Here is a 16,599-nt window from a genome sequence, read left to right as displayed (position 1 = left end):
AGAGAGAGCTTGTATGCACAAGTGGCAGGGGGAGGGGCAGAGGAAGAGAGAGAATCCCATGCAGACTCTCTATTGGGTGTGGAGCCCAACGAGGGGCTCGATCTCATGACCCTGAGATCATGACCTGAGCCGAAATCAAGAGTCAGATGCCCAACCGACTGAGTCACCCGGGCGCCCCAAGGCACCTTGGTTTTTATAGGATCTTGGTAACTCCTTGGGAGGAAGTTCCAGTAAACCTCTTGTACCTTTCAGTTCTTTACAGTAACCAGTGCTGTTGACGAGCTGGTGCTGAAGGTTTAGTGGGTGTTCCCTTTGCCTGTTACACTCGGCCCCAGACCCCTCCATGGCTGCCTCCTCCTTGTCACTCGGGTCTCAACTCAGATGTCACCTCCTCAGGGGGACAGCCCCTGCCTCCCCTCGCTAGCGTTCCCTTCCCAGTCAATCCATCACACCTTCCTGCTTTCATCCTTCAGAGTACCACTCGCTCAGGACGTAATTCATGGTCCTGATAGAAAATCCAAAAGGTACCTTTAAGATACACAGAGCAAGTATACGTCTCTCTTCTACTCCTACTGCCCACCCACGCTCCTCCCCGGGGGTACCCACTGTTAGGTTTCTCACTATGATTCCAGGGCTAGTGGATGCATTTCTAAACATCGATGTCTTTTTCCCCTCCATGCAAACGGCAGCGTGTCATAACCCTTTTCTGCACTTTGCTTTTTATCCCACTTAATACATGTTGGAGAGCTCACCCTATCAGCACCTGTAAAGATGTCTCTCGTTATTTTTAAGGGCTACTTAACATTTCATCACTTGGATGTGCAATAATTTATTTAACCAGTCCTCCGTTTGGGGGCATTTAGCTTGTGTTCACTCTTTTGCCGTTATCGCCTGTCCTGTACATCTCTGGTTCTGCACAATGTACAGTTGTATCTGTAGACAGATATCTGGAAGTCAAATTGCTTGATCAAAGAAGTCTGTGCAGACTACTTCTTGTTTTTCCATTCCTGCATCCCGTCATTCATATAGAAATTAAGAGGACGGTTTGGAAATCTGGAAAGCAGTGTGGCTGAGTAATTTTGTATCTGCTGAATCTAAGAATAAAAAATTGAGATTTAAATTGTTTTCACTTCACCTTTGTAGTCATTAATTTTTATCGTATTTTTCAAAATTATCTGTCCACGATTGTGAATTTTAACAACTGACCCTTCACCATAAATAGTTTGAGAAGCGCCGATCGGGTTAACTCCACCCAGAAGGGAAAGATGCTTCTTCCCAGAGAACTTAGTGGGAAGATGGACGTCAGGTTCCCTCCTGCTGTTTTCTAAGCCAGTGATGTACCGTCATGGCCGTTTATCATCACGCCTCATGCGGTTCATGGGATTTTTCTCTTCACCCCGTAGATGACGTTACCATGGTCATCTGCCCGGGAATCGCCAATCACAGCGAGAAGCAGTACATCCGCACCTTCGTGGACTATGCCCAGAAAAACGGCTACCGGTGCGCCGTGCTCAACCACCTGGGCGCCTTGCCCAACATTGAGCTGACCTCACCGCGCATGTTCACCTACGGTAAGTGCCACGGCCGCGTGGAATCCCCCTTATAGTTCTCACTGCGCGCGAGCGCGCTGTCACTTCCGTCCTGCTGTCCCTTTCTGAGTTCGGATTTTATGCCCATCGGGAGAGGCAGCGGGGCTCGGGGTTATGCCAGCAGCCGGTGTGTATGGGGCGTTTATGATGCCTGCTTCAGGTCACCCTTTCCGATGGGCCCCGGAGCCACGTCCAGCGCATCCTGCCTCCTGGAGACAGAGGGAACGTCATGGGGCGGGGCTTCCCCGAGGCCCCCTGCTGGTGGGTAGGCGTCAGAGCAGGCCCAGGGGCCCTCCTGCAGCCCATGCCTGGCCCCACCGGGCCATCCCGACCGCACCCCCCCCCCCCCCCCCGCCCCATTCTTCAGGACTCTTGTGACTGGCGGGCAAGGGTTGCGATGAGGCACACGCATGTCTGTGGGAAGGAAATCTGGCACATCAGTGACTCACTGGATTCCAAGTTCCTTGCAGAGAGGAACTGGATCTCATATTGAGACAAGTGCTTCTTGCCTCTAATTGAAGTCCCGTGTTAACGAAGGCTCTGTCTTCCAGGCTGCCCGTTCTTGGTTCTTATTTAAATCTCCCTTCATGTTATACATGCACACACAAATAATAACACATAAAATATGTGTTTGAATACGCACAAACACTGGGGTTGTTTATAACCAAAGAAATTACTCTGCGTTTTAATGGGAAACAACCGAAAATTGCATCCACCATCTCGCCATAACTCTAATTTTCGATTTGTTTATCTTCCCATCCTTTCATCTGTGTGTACGTAGTTTTTATTTAAAGGCAGTCTTAGTGTGTGTATCTGCAGTGACTTAGTTTAAATAATCTTATATTCGCTAGCATAAAGGTGCGTCGTCACTACATTTAATCTTTTGAAGAGCCCCGTTGCTATTATTATTCCGTTATTGTTTATCTAACCGCTCCTCTTTGTAGTCCATTTAGTTTAGAGTTTTTCGGCATTTTAAATAATGATGCTATAAATATCTTATGCATAGAATTTGTTTTTACTCTTTAATGACTACTTTGGACTGAATTTAGGGGCTAGAATTTCAGAGTCGACATTCCGTATGCCTGTTTGTCCGTACCGTCAGACTGTCCTCCAGCAAGGCTGTGCCGGTCTATGCGGCTGCTGGTGACGTGTAGGGCGCAGGCAGGGAGGCGTGAGCAGGACACCTGTTCTGGGCCCACCAGGCTTCCCCGCGCCCTGCTGCTTCTCGTGCTCACTCCCACGACTAAAGACACCGTGATACAGACTCTTCTGCTCAACAGTTGGTCGGTGGCCTGAAGATATAGGTGAAGATCCAGATTTACAGATAACTCAGGAACAGAGGAGTACGTGAGTAGGAGACGGGATTGGATCCAAAAGGCAGAAACAGGCAGACTCTCACAAAAGTGAAAACAATGGGGAAGGATTATAATAAGGACCTGTACAAGGATATAAAAATCCGTCTGCCCAAGTTGAGAATGAGGAGGCATGGCTTGGCCTCACTCAAGACTGCAGACGGAGACAGACTTGGGAGTGTCGTCTAACCACACGAACTGCCAAAAACAAGACAAGAGAGGCCAGCGAAGGCACTTAACGTGTGCCTGACCCTGTGCTGATGTCTCACACAGACATCATCCCTTTAACCTCCACAGCAGCCAGCGGGACACTTAGTGAAACTGTGATGAGAAGCCACCCAGAGGCACAGAGAGGTCATGTAACTGGGGCGAGGCATAGAGCGGGTAAGCAGGAGAGCTAAGAGAAGAGCCTGGGTCTGGCTGCTCTGGGGTCCGGGATCATGTCAGAGCTAGCAGAAGGGCTGGATGTGTGTGGTCCAGGTCCCCTGCCCCCAGGAGTGCTGTGCCAGGGGCCATGGGGAAGGGACACTAGGTTGGGAGACATTCGCACACAAGCTGGGGGATTTGCTGAAGGAGCAGAGAAGAGCGGGCGCGGTGTGGCACAGGGACGGTCACAGAGAAGGTCCCCTCGTCCCCCGCCCTGAGCTGACTTAACAGTTCCAGATTCTTCAACAGCACCAAATGGGGGTTACAATTGTGCAGTTAAACTTGGGTTACTAAGGACTTAGCAGGTAGCTGAGTGCCTAACATATAGTATCCATTCATTAAATGTTCAGTTCGTCCTTTTTCAAATACTTGAAGATCTGTTCATGCGAGCTAGGGATTAGCCATGCTCTCTCTGCCGCCCGGATAAATAAGACACGTTCCGTCAGTAAATCACCACGCCACAGGGCAGCAGAGAGAAACCTGCCTGTCTCCGTAGGCAAGCAGTGGTGTTGCGGAAGGAAGGATTCTTCCTGGAACAGCATCAGAATCGTGTCCTTGGGGTCCCAGGAGTTGGAGCTCCTAAGCAGAAGGGAGCGGGCTCGGGGGGCGGGCGGCATGGTATGTGGGGGCTGGTGAACTGGATCCCAGCAAGGAGAATCCACGGGGCGAAGTCAGCCCATCCAGGGAGAGCTCAGCCCCCCAAGGTTTTCAAAGTCGGTTAACCGTCTCCTTTCATTTGTTGTTGTTACAGTTTGTTTCATCAGCATTTTAGAGGTAAATTCCTATAGTTGGTTGTACTTGGGTAATTTTCCAGGAGGGCGGATGACCTAGAAGATATGTTTCCTCTTCAGTTCTTAAAAAAAAAAACCTTCTGTTAGAGAAATGTTCAAAATACACAAAAGTAGAGAGACTCATCAAGTGAGCCGCTGTGTACGCACCATCCAGCCTCAACAGTTACTCAACTTACGGCCAGTCTCATTTTACCCACAACCCCCTTCCTGCCCTTTCCTTCCCTTTCGAAGATTATTTTGGAGTTTGTCCTGAAGAGCCCTTCCTTCCATCTGTGACTATTTTGGTGTATGATGCTAAACTACGCAGACTCTTTGTAAACTGTTTTAGTTTGCTAGGACTGCCCTCACAAAATCCTGTCATCTGGGTGCCTAAAAGACAGACATTTATCCTCTCCCTGTTCCGGAGGCTGGGAGTTCAAGTTCAAGGTGTGGGCCACCTCTCTGGTAGAGCTTCTCTCCCAGGCTTGTAGGTGATGGTCTTCTCCTTGTCTTATGCGTCTGAGTGTGTGTGTGTGTGTGTGTCTCCCTCTCTCTGTGTCCTCCTCTCCTCTCCTTACGAAGACACCAGTCAGGTTGGATTAGAGCTCAACCCCAATGACACTGTTTTAACTTAATTATTTCTCTAAAGGCCCTTTCTCCCAATACAGTCATATTCTGAGGCAGTGGCAGCTAGGACTCCAACATATGAACTGGGGAGGACACGGTCTGGCTCCTAAAATAATTAGCACAATGCCACCATCTCACCAGCGGTCCCTAACAGCCCTCGTTTCCCCAGCCGACTTCTTTCTTTGTCCGTGACTTGGGCTCTAAATCAGTTCCTTACACTGGGGTTAGATGATCGGTTTCTTAAGCCTCTTCTATTTATTTTATTATTTAGTATTATTGTTCCCTCCCTCTTTCTTCCCTTCCTCTGCTTTTCAGTGGAAAAGCTAAAAAGAAAGCAGAGCCGTCTTAAGCCTCTTTTTAATCTCCTTCCCTTTACCGTTCATAGACCCCCAACTGCGCCGGCCTGGTCCGTGCGGGAGGACTGGATGTGATGTAAAGGGGTCTCTGGCCGGAGGGCTGCCTGTCGCAGCTGTGCCCCAGCTCTGTCTGGACGGCCCTTCTCTGGTCTTCACTTAGCTGCTTCTTGTCGTTCGGGTCTCAACTAAGATGTCACTTTCTTGAAGAGTCCTTGTCCCCTGCTCTCACCCCCCAGTCTTTCTCTAATCCCCAGTCTCTCCAAGGCCATTTTATGGGAGCCAGCTGTCTCTGTGCTCCCTGGGGTGGCTCCCCGTGCCCAGAATCCTGCTGGGCCCCCAGAACGTGCTCACTGCATCGGTGCTGACTGCGGACCGAGGTGAGGGCCGCGAGATAACTATCTGTAAGGTGATCTTGGCAAACCGCATCTCAAACCCATGCCCCTGGTGGTCACAGGAGCCTTCCCTTGTGCGAGCCGCACTGCTCTCCAGCAAAGGATGGGCCAACGAGTCCCTGCAAACACGCCTCTGTGGCCGCTGGAGACTGATCTTGACCGGAGGAAAAGTAAAGGGTATTAACAGGAAGCTTTCCATTCTTCTTTTCCTGTTACATACCGCCCCCTCCCAAGGTGTCTCTAAGAACATCGTAGAAGAGCTTTCCCCACTTACCAGACTGACTGCTCCAGACCACATAAGCACCGGTCCCTTGCCACTGGACATCTTTGCTGATGTGATTGGAAAGTGTGAAAAACAGATCTCTCGCAAATGGAAGAATTTCCTAAACGGGTACTTAGAGTCCCGTGACTAAGTCTCGTGACTTAGAGTCCTTCATGCTGCCTTTGAAGGATGAAATCATTAAGGAAAATCCTGCCTGACAGCACTTCCCATGTCGCTCCCACTGACCGACGAGTGCCAGGGTGCGCTGAGCCTTCTTCCGATCCCCCCTGACGCCCGGAGGTCGATGCTAGTGTCCGCGCTCCACAGGCTTGCCCGGGGTCCCACCCCTCGTCAGTGGCAGAACCAGCCTTCAGACTGTGTGGTGCTTCCCAGTCAGGACCAGTCCGGGGTGGTGCACGTTTCCCACGCAGGGTATTGTCCATGAGGACCGACAGGAGCAGGGAGGCAGCTGAAGGTTTCAGAAGACTTTTCCCCGACTTGGTGGCAGTGGTCATTACTGTTTATATGAATAGTGTTTGTTGTGTAGCGGGCACTGTTCTGAGTACTGATAGGATGTATTAAACGGGTCATCCCCCCTTTTACAGACGAGGAACCTGAAGCCCAGCGAGGTTGTGTAACTTGCTCCAGATCACAAAGCTGATGAGCAGATGGCCCAGTTTTCCCATCCAGATGGTCTAGTCCCGACGCTCGCGCTTCTGAACCGCAGGCCACATCGCCTTTCTGTGGGAGGGACCGTGTTCTGCTGAGACTTCTCTGGAGCAAGGGGAGAGTTCCCACTTGGACACGTAGGTTTAAGGCAAAAGCGCATCCCCGAGCTTCTCAGAGCCCTGGCAGTGGGCCTGGTGGGTTCGGGCTCTGCTCTTTCGTTCATCCAGCATCCAAGAGACATCTGTAGGGCCAGTCCCTGCGAGGGGAACACAGGCGGTACACAGAGGGCCTGCCGTCTTGAAGCTTCTGGGCTGCTGGGGAGATGCTCGCCATGGGATGGGGAGGTGGGGAGCACAGTCAGAATCAGTCTGAGCTTCTTGGCTGGGTCTGTCTAAAACGAACATTGTCCAGACATTGTCCTTTTCAGGAGCAGGGACCAGATTTTGGTTTTCAATTTTTATGTGATTTTTTTTTTACATTCGTCTCCTACAGGTCTACGTCACTTAGAGGGAGAGGCTCAGGCAATGCCCGCATAAGAAAAGAGCCTGTGTTTTAGAGTCCAGCCGATGGGGGTTTGAACACCTAGTTCACCCAAGTTGTCGAGAAAGTGAGCATTAATATAAAAATGTGGAGCATGGAGTCCAGCAAGTAGTAGGAAATAGCAGTGATTTTTTTCTGTTTTCCGCTCTGTGTTTTCCGGGAGCCAGCTTGGAGGAGAGAAGGTGGACGTTGACTTGAACAGTCAAATGATCTCGCCTTGGCCTCAGCTCCATGCAGCTGATTGCGTGTGAACCTTTGCAAGGACCGTTGAGAAGCTGGGCTTGCTGAGCTGAGAATTCTTTCTGTCTTGAGTGTGCTCCTAAGTTATGACTCTGTACAGGACAGCCAGGCCCCAGCGGTGACCTCGAAGGATGCAGTCCATGCTTTATGACTGCACAGCCTTCAGAACTGGCGCAGTGTAACCTGGCTCAGGGTGCTGGGCGCCAGGGCTGGGTCGCCCGTCTCAATGCTGCTGGCTGCTGGGTGCAAAGCCGACTCTCGCTGTCACTACGGGCAAGTTGTTTTTATTGTCACACATGTTCTTTTTGCTGTATTTTAGCCTTCTAAAAATTCGTTTCATTCTTAAAAAAAGATTCCTCACCACTTCCTTCAGTAGAGTTTATATATATATATGTATATATATATACATATATATATATATATATATACATATGTATATATATACACACATTTTTGAGAGAGAGAGCTCAGGAGGAAGGCGCAGAAGAGGGAGAGAGAGAGAATCCCAAGCAGGCTCCACACCCAGCATGGAGCCCGATGCAGGGCTTGAACTCACAACCCTAAGATCATGCCCTGAGCTGAAATCAAGAGTCAGACGCTTCACCCACTGAGCCACCCAGGTGCCCCTATAATTCGTCAATTTTTTTGATCTAGGATATATTAAAATATTTCTTGTATGACGAGTGAAATTGGATTAAATGAAATGACATTAGCTGATCTGACCATAAATAAAATGTGAAGCCATTAGGATGACAAGAGTGAAACCTACAAGAATGAAATTTATCAGGCTTTTAAATTTCTTCCTGAGCTTGGGTATTGTGCTGGAGCAGACCAAGTACTCAACCCTTTCACGTGGATGCGATCAATAAATAACACTTAAAAATGATAGGCGATGTAGACGTCTTCAAGATTTTTTTGAAGTGTGTTTCTTCTAAAGGACCTAATCTTTAATTGAAACACTATAGCAATGGACGTCTTGGCTGACTCTTTATTGACCGAATTGATTTTCTAACCCAGACGCCGTTTGGAATATAAGTACTTTTATCAGGGGTGATGCAGGAGACCCAGTAAATTAAGGAAGCATTTTGTTTCGTCTTTCTGTCTTTGGCTAACTGCCTTATCCCGGCCGTCCAGGGTTCGTGTTCGGAGCAGAGTGCAGCTGCGCCCAGTCCACCAACCGGGGAGGACCTGAAAACCAGCATTATCCAGCTGTGCTTGTTCTGACCTCCGTTTCAAAGACTGCTCTTGACGTTGAGCCAAGTGACAAAGAGACCATGAGTCTGATCTTGAGCATGAGAGAGAAAATTTAGGATTTTTAAAGTCACTCTGTATCAGGTGAAAGGAGCAAGAACAGTCTGGCATTGCCCCCCCCCCCCCCCCCCCCCCCCCGCCAAGGTGACCAAGTCCTTAGGCTCCCAAGCCTCCTGAGAACTTAGTACCCATCTCTGACCAAACACCGAGCTGGGGCATTGTGACATTGAACATGATCTCAGAAGATTTAAATTGCCTTCTCTGGGTATTTAGACACAGAAGTGGGCCCTTCCCTTATTTCTAAATGCTTGAGCTTCTGGCAGCAGACGTCAAGTTGAGAAGAGGGGTCTGAAATCCCAGCACTGTCTTCTGTTGCTTGCAAGAGTCTATAATGTCCAACTGAGTTTAATACTGGAAATTTTTGTTTTGTAAACTATCATTTGGAACCACAAGGGAAGACCAGAAAACTTTGCCTTGCTTAGAAGGCAGCATTTCAGTTTTAGAAGGGAGGGAGATCCCATCCCTGGGGTGACCCCATAATTGAGCATCCGAGCTGCATTACTTTGAGAGTGAAGGAGGACCTTACTCATGACTGCATCAGAATGACAGACATAGTCCTGGACTCTCCTGGGCAAACTGGGATGGACGGCCACCCTGCTTAGTTAGCACGCTGTAGAGATCACCCAGGATCCAACGTCTTGCTGCGAGGAGGTGCCCACAGTGATTTTTAAGGAACTTCTATTTTGTTTTTATGCTGTTCGATCTCTCTGAAGATCTTTGATTAGATCAGGAACACGGATGTTTTAATAAGCTTCTCATATCTACCATTTTAATGGACATGGCTTCAATTCTGAGTCATATTCATGATTCCATTTTGACAACCACGAGTCGCGTGGCCTCTGCAACAGTTGAGTGTGCCTGTTGGCAGAAGGACACGGTGGGAGAGGAGGAAGGAGGAGACGGGTGAAGAGAGGGAGGACGAGACAGTGAAGTTGGTGGGTTTGCGGAAACTCAGGCATCTTGGTAAACCATCTGGCAAGATCACGTGCCGGGAGCCCCTGTGCGTGGAGCTGGTGCCAGGGGGCCAGCTTTAGGGACTGCGATGGGGGCAGTAAATACCCAGAGAATCGTGGAGGAGCCAGGCTCTGGCTTCCAGGATCAGAGCTAGATCCTTCACTTTCAGCCCGAGGAGGGCAGGGCGAGGTATTCTGTACCTGCGCAAAGGAAGCCGAAAGCACTCACTCGTGAAAATCCATTTCAGAGATAAGGATGCGCCCAGCTCATCTGGGGCACAGAGAGGGCTCTCGCTTTATTCCGGCAGCTGTTTTCCTCTCGAGTGACTCAGCCGCGCGGTGGCTTTCACAGCTCTGAGAAACGACAGGGGCTGCTGGCCCCCAGACACCCGCCGGGAGCCACGCTCTTAGCCTGCCCACATCGCTCTGTTGGATCGCACTTAGTGGGAAAGATACCAAGCTACTCTGTGACAGTGCGGTCACCACCGTCACGCCGGCCAGTATCGTGCGCTTTGGTGCCACGTGATGCAGACCTCCTCCTCGCACCCCACCACGTTCCCGGCCCGGGCCTGGCAGGGGGAACCTAGAGATGACTCAGAGTCTCCATCCACAAGGGGCACCTAGTCCCAGCAACCCCGTGTTCAAGCCTCCTTCGTCACGTTAGCGCCACTGGGAAATGGCTTCTGTGAAAGTAGCTTTCGGGTAACCTTAGCCTTGTTTTTCTTGAGGGGTGTGAGGCTGAGGAAAAGCTCTTGTTCGCAGCAGGTTGCCTTTCCAATATGCTGGCCCCGCAGTACTGATCTCTCCAAAGCCAGGTTGGTGTCTCAAGTTTCATCTTGCCTTTAAAAGCTGCAGCAAGATTAGATCCCCAAATCTTGTTCCCGGTGCTAATCCCGTAGGGATTAAATACACAGAGCCTCATTAAAATCCTTCTCCTATGAAAGAACAGATCAGGGGAGCTTTACAGAACAGTCCGGGGAGCGGCTCGCAGTCACCGAGGGTGTTTGGTAAGCTGTCACCAGGTGGCAATCCCAGGAGGACCCAGGGCCTAGCAGACGGCCGATGCCGGAGCTGGGCGAACGCTGTGCCCTCGTCTGGGAGAGACGGGCAGCTCTTCACATGACACCTAACAGCTTGTCCCAAGTTAGGCAGGGCTGGCCCTTTATCCGGATCAGGTGTGTTTGCATTTAATTAAATTGAGGCTCCCCAGGTGCCTACACGATTAGCTGTAATTGCTCCTCGGTGGGGTAGCAAATCTGAGTTTTGTAACTGCCCCAGTGACATCTGAACGAACATCTGCTCTAGGTCTCAGAGAATTAGTCTCAAACCCGAGTCAAGACAGGTCCAGGAGCGCCCGGCTGGCTCGTTCGGTGGAACACGTGACTCTCCATCTCGGGATTGTGAGTTTCAGCCCCACGTCGGGTGTAGAGATCGCATAAATAAATAAAGCTGTAAAAAAATATTTTAAAAGTATAATTTTTTTAAAAAGGCCTACAAGGAATCCGATGATGAGAAAGCAAAGTCTTTTAATAATGAAAAAATAAATCCCTACAGTACTATTATTTGTGTAGGTTTGTGCCTTGAGGCAAAGGACTGGGGTTTGGGGTCAGATGTGGGTCCAAAGTCCAGTGCTCCCCACGGCTCACTCTGTGAGGTCGGGCGAGTCATGTCATCCCTTCCAATCTTCCCCCGCTGTGTGTATGTTCCCAGGACAGGGCCTGGGACACAGTGCGCCCAGGCTCTCATCCATTCATTTAGGTACTGAAGACTGAGTGGCCACCCAGCGCCTGGGCACACGGATACAGTGGGGAGCGAGACCGAGAATATCTCTACTGTATGGAGCGCATCACCTAGTATATTTCCCTCCATGTTCGAACAAAACAAAGAGTTATAAATAGTCAAGAAACAAAGAGTTATAAATAGTCAAGGAATGAATGAAATTAGGCAGAACCCCAAGGAAATGACAGAAAAGTAAAGATTTTAGTAACAATTTAAAATAAGTCCCTTGGGGCGCCTGGGGGGCTCGGTGGTTTAAGCTCAGGTCATGATCTCGGGGTCCTGGGATCGAGTCCCGCATCGGGCTCTCTGCTTGGCAGGGAGCCTGCTTCCCTCTCACTCTCTCTGCCTGCCTCTCTGCCTACTTGTGATCTCTCTCTGTCAAATAAATAAATAAAATCTTTTAAAAAAAATAAAATAAAATAAGTGCCTTAATACCATTTCTCATTTGGGCAAATACTGTTCCCATCTCAAACAGCACGAGCCTCCTCTCCAGCTTTAGGGACGTGCTGGGTGTCTGGAGCCTCGCAGAACCTGGTTCAAAGGGATTTAAACATGTTTTTTTATTCTTTATTTTCACTGTATATATTTTTTAAGATTTTATTTATTATTTGACAGGGAGAGAGACATAGCGAGAGAGGGAACCCAAGCAGGGGGAGTGGGAGAGGGAGAAGCAGGCTCCCCCCTCAGGGGAGGGAGGATGTGGGGCTCGATCCCAGAACTCTGGGATCATGACCTGAGCCAAAGGCAGACACTTAACTGAACCACCTAGGTGCCCCTTCACTGTTTGTTTGTTTGTTTTTTAACTATCTGGAATTTTATTGAAAAACTGGTGTGTGTATGTAATAAAACCATTCCAGAGGGACAAAAGTCTGTCTGCCATGAGTCAAACTGTGTCTCCCTCCCACCCTCAACCCTCCAGCCTTCTCTCTAGGAAGTCAGTTTCTGCTGCGGTTTTTCAGTGAATGTTCGATCAGAGAGGTGTGTGCGTATAATCCCTTTAAAGTCCGAGCACGCACTGGACGTGGTGCCGACTCCTGTGCTGGTCCCTGGCGTGGTCAGAGTCACTCCATGTCAGCGGGTTGGACTCGACCTCGTTCTTTGTCATAGCGACTTCCCTGGGCCTCGGCTGTTGGAATTCCCACTCCCCGTCTGCTACCAGCAGTGATGCGGCGAACATTCTTGCTCACCTGTCTTTGCACATACGTGCACACCTCTTTGCACGCCTACAGTATAAACCCCCGGAGGTGGAATTGCTGGCTCTGAGGTTGGTACTGGGACCAGCTCTAACAGACGTCACCGGGTGCCTTCTGAAGGCGGGGCCAGGGTCCACCCCCTCCCCAGTGGGCGGGTGGGGGGGCCTGTTACCCACACCCGGCAGACCCAGTCCGGGGCATTGTTGACTTTTTCTAGCAAGGGCAATGGAAAATGATTCCTAATCTTCTTTTGAATTTGCATTTGTCTAAGTCTGCGCGACATGAAGCATCTTTTTGAACTGCGCTTTTAAAGGACAAAGGAAACAGAAAATTGAAGATTTCCTCTGCCCTTTTTTATCAGCCAGGACAGTGGTTCTCAAAGTGTGGTCCCTGGACTAGCAGCCACAGCACGGCCTGGCAACTGGTTAGAAATGCAAATCGTCATCCCACGCAGACCAGACCTCCTGAGTCAGAAGTTCTGGAGGTAGGGCCCAGCAGTCATGTGTCTGGACCCTCTGTGTGGTTCCCACCCTTTGAGTTTCTGAGTCAGTGAGTGGGGTGTGACCCAAGAACATGCATTTTGAATAGCTGATGCTGCTGGCCCAGGGACCATACTTGAGAACCACTAGGCAGCTGCTAGTGCTTCAACCTTGTGACTGTGATTTAACCTTGATGCTGCTCTTCTGGTTCACTCTTCACAAGAGAGGTTACCAGAAAGGACTTGTACGTATTCGGGGCTTTAAAGATTGGGCATTTGGTAGACGGAGGAGGTGTCTGGTTGTGTAGAAACCTGGCTTTGAGGAGCAGGCCAACCGCTCTGCTGCGGAAGCTTCCAGAAGGCAGAACAGCGCTTCCCAGTGGGAAGGTTGCTTACTGCAAGCGGACAGGAAGGGAGGTCTGTAAAAGAATGGCCCAGAGGCAGAGCGAGAGCATGCTCTAGAAACCGCTTTCCCAGATTTGCCAGAGCCCGAGTGGCCCCTGTTCCTTACAGTGGTGCTTCTCAGCCCTGGCTGCACTTCGGAGGCCCCTGGAGGTCTGGGGAGAGACCAGGCCCCACCCCCAGACGATTTGGAGTTACTGAATCTGGGAGGGGCCCAGGCATTAGTGTCATGGTTTTACAAGATTCCCGGGTGAATTTAATGGGCATCCGATCGATGCAATCGGATCGAAGAACACTGCGTTGGAGAAAAATCTAGAAATCTAGATTGGCCTTTTCAAGTCTTAATCCACAATGACTTGTTTAAAGTAATTTAAGCCATGGCTTACATGCTTTGGGCAGTGTTTACATGGGTGTAAGCGGTACAAATTCAGCACACACTTTCCTGAGTATTATGTTATGCCTCGTCAAATAAAAATAAAAAAGAATAGGGCGGGAGTGCCTGGCCAGCTCAGTCAGTGGGACATGCCATGCTTGGTCTCAGGTCATGAGTTTGAGCCCTATGTTGAGGGTAGAAATGACTTTAAATAAAGGGCAGATTTCTGTGTATTGTTACATAGTGGTTTCCAAGACATTGTTCAAAAAAAAAAAAAAAAAGGAAAAAAGTAAACAAGGCACTAAATAATCTGTGTGCTACCATTGACATTTTTTCAAAGAATACAAGAAACTACCCGATACCACATCTCTAATGTTACTTGAATTTTGGGCCATATGCACGTTTTACCTAGTCAAAAAGACTGTAACTGCAGGTTCCTGGGTCTGGCTCCCATCTTACTGAATCAGCTCGTCTGGGGGCGAAGCCCAGGGCTGCCCGTGCCCGTGCCCACCTCTCCAGGTGATCCTCTACCCACTGATGTTTGAGAACCCCTCGCCTGGGGTTGTGCTGGCCCTGCCAAGGCTGTGTCCCCCTAAGAGAGGAAGCTGTAAGAGGCACTTGCCCCGGGCTCAAAGGGCAGCATCCCCCGTGGCTTGCTGGTTAGGGAAAGAAGCTGTTCAACTCTCCTGAGGGATGGCAGACCTCTGAGCAGGTGCCGAGGTCAGCTGCCTGTGAACCCATAGTCTCCTCGTTGCCAGTCTGTCATGTGCACGTGTCTTACCAACATCCCTGACTTTCCCTGCTAGGTTTTATTTTAAACTGATTCCCCAAGTACGCTGGGGTTGGGTCTTAGAAGGATGTGACAAACCCCTTCACCCATGGACGGCACTAACCTCCTCCTCTCCGCAAAGCCCTCCTCTTAGCAAAGCCGCAGAGAGAACACAGCTTCTCGGTTGATGCCAGTGGGACCGACTGAGATCATGCCTCCTGGACAAACAAGGCTCTCTCCGCGCAGAGGTCTCTCTCCTCTGTGTGTTTCTCAATGAGCCTGCCTCCCTCGGCACGCTGTCCTTACGTCACCGAGGACATTTTATCCCAACCCTATAGAGCATCCTGGCCGTCCCTCCAGACGGAAGTTTGTCTTTCCTTCCTTCCCCCACGCCGACAGAAGGTCCTGTAAATAACATCCACTCGGTTCTTTTCTTAACACCATGAGTCACGATACACATGGGAATAGCATCCTGTCTTATAGCCGAAGAAGCAAATCCCAAAGGGCTTTGCTGTTGCTTCTGTGTGCAAACGAATGTGCTCTCGCATACCCTGAATATCTGTTTTGACTTCCCTGTGCCTCCAGGCAGGTTTTGCACAACCCACCTTTGGGGAGCATTACACATCTGTGTGATGCATGGTATCTCCCCTCATGGGCACCACAGAGGCTGGGTCTCCTCTTAGACCAAGGAGCATTCTAGAAATTTCTATCCAGGTAGCCAAAGAGAAGTGTCTGTGTAGATGCCTCTCCCTCTCTCTCTCTCCACACACACACACACACACACACACACACACCCTCTGTTAGCACCTTGGCACTCACTCGGGAACCCTCCAGCTCATTTTCTTGCACCTGAAATGACCGTGTGGCCTTGCCTCTCTGCCCACAGGCTGCACCTGGGAGTTTGGAGCCATGGTGAACTACATCAAGAAGACGTATCCCCAGACCCAGCTGGTGGTCGTGGGCTTCAGCCTGGGCGGTAACATCGTGTGTAAATACTTGGGGGAGACTCAGGCAAACCAAGAGAAGGTCCTGTGCTGCGTCAGCGTGTGCCAGGGGTACAGCGCTCTGAGGTGAGTGACGTCCGCGCCTCTGTCCCTCACCTCCCTCGGGTGTGTGTGGAGATGGCCCGGGACGCCAGCTCACGTCTGCAAAGACCCGAGGAAACGCGGTGACGGGCTGAGCTGACGTGTGTGGGTCCTGGAGTCACCCTGTCTTGCTTTCACGTCATACCCTGGAGCTGTCTTACCAGACTCCTTGAGCCCGATCTGCAGCTCTTTTGGGGGATGAGATCTGTAACAGAATAAGCCGAAGTCCCCCCCCAAACAGCTGCAGTTTCCCTGTGGAGTCTCTTGAGGGACCTTCATCTGTTCATGCTCCAGGAGTTTTTGTAGGGCCGTGGGTTTATGGAAGACTGCACGAGCCAGAATCTGAGAGCCGGGCCTTATGATCACAGAGCCCTCCTGCCTCCGGGAGCACTGGGTCTCAGAGGGTGTGGGGAAGGGGTCTGTTGAAATCACTTCATCTGTGCTCTCGCCTTCAAGTGTCCATCTCCTGTGGATATCCCAGACATCACCACGAAGGAGATGACCCGGCGGATAAAGGTTTAGCTCACCCCTTAGTCTCCTGCCAACAGAGCCCCCCAGGATGAGCCCAAGGAGGGCGTTCTCATCAGCTCTGCCTTCTCGCCGAGAGCAGGGTATCCCAGATGTCTCGAGAGTCACTGCACACGCACACACACACACTCCTTCACTCACACACACGTCTCCACACTCTTCACATGCATTCACATTCTTCCCACACTCACTCTCCCTGATCGTGTCTTCTGTATTTCATATGCGTATGACGAGTTCGTAAAGATGTCTTGGAGAAATCCAGAATTGCATAAGAAAGTAAAAAAAGCCTTATTGGTCCCACCTTAATACCGAACAGTCCTTAGAGTTAATAAGGGATTCCTGTCCTTCTGCCTCACCTGTATCTCTCACCATGTAATTTCAACCTGTTTCAGCATTTTCTGATGGAGGCTGCCTGTTATTTCTAAAAATATATATTACTGGAATTTGAAACCAGCACATCCAAAGGGCAAATGCAGGCTCAGAATTCAGGCTCTGCACATGAGGC

General features: G+C 50.2%; 1 protein-coding gene and 1 long non-coding RNA gene across 2 annotated transcripts in view; both read left to right on the top strand.

Annotated features, from left to right (window-relative positions):
- Positions 1–16,599, top strand: part of ABHD2 (abhydrolase domain containing 2, acylglycerol lipase) — a 99,652-nt gene that overhangs the window by 61,098 nt on the left and 21,955 nt on the right. The window contains exons 5-6 of the mRNA XM_046010126.1: positions 1,404–1,571; positions 15,368–15,551. Coding sequence (XP_045866082.1) covers positions 1,404–1,571; positions 15,368–15,551 — 352 coding nt within the window. The remainder of the gene's footprint in view (positions 1–1,403; positions 1,572–15,367; positions 15,552–16,599) is intronic.
- On the top strand, positions 5,423–12,948 carry LOC123944782. The gene is made up of 3 exons (XR_006818845.1): positions 5,423–6,580; positions 8,358–10,887; positions 12,186–12,948. It is a non-coding gene; the product is annotated as an uncharacterized LOC123944782 (long non-coding RNA).

Source organism: Meles meles, chromosome 6 (genome assembly GCF_922984935.1).
Source record: "Meles meles chromosome 6, mMelMel3.1 paternal haplotype, whole genome shotgun sequence".
NCBI lineage: Eukaryota > Metazoa > Chordata > Mammalia > Carnivora > Mustelidae > Meles > Meles meles.
The sequence above is the reverse complement of the archived record's forward strand: the minus strand, read 5'-3'. Positions and strand labels throughout refer to the sequence as shown.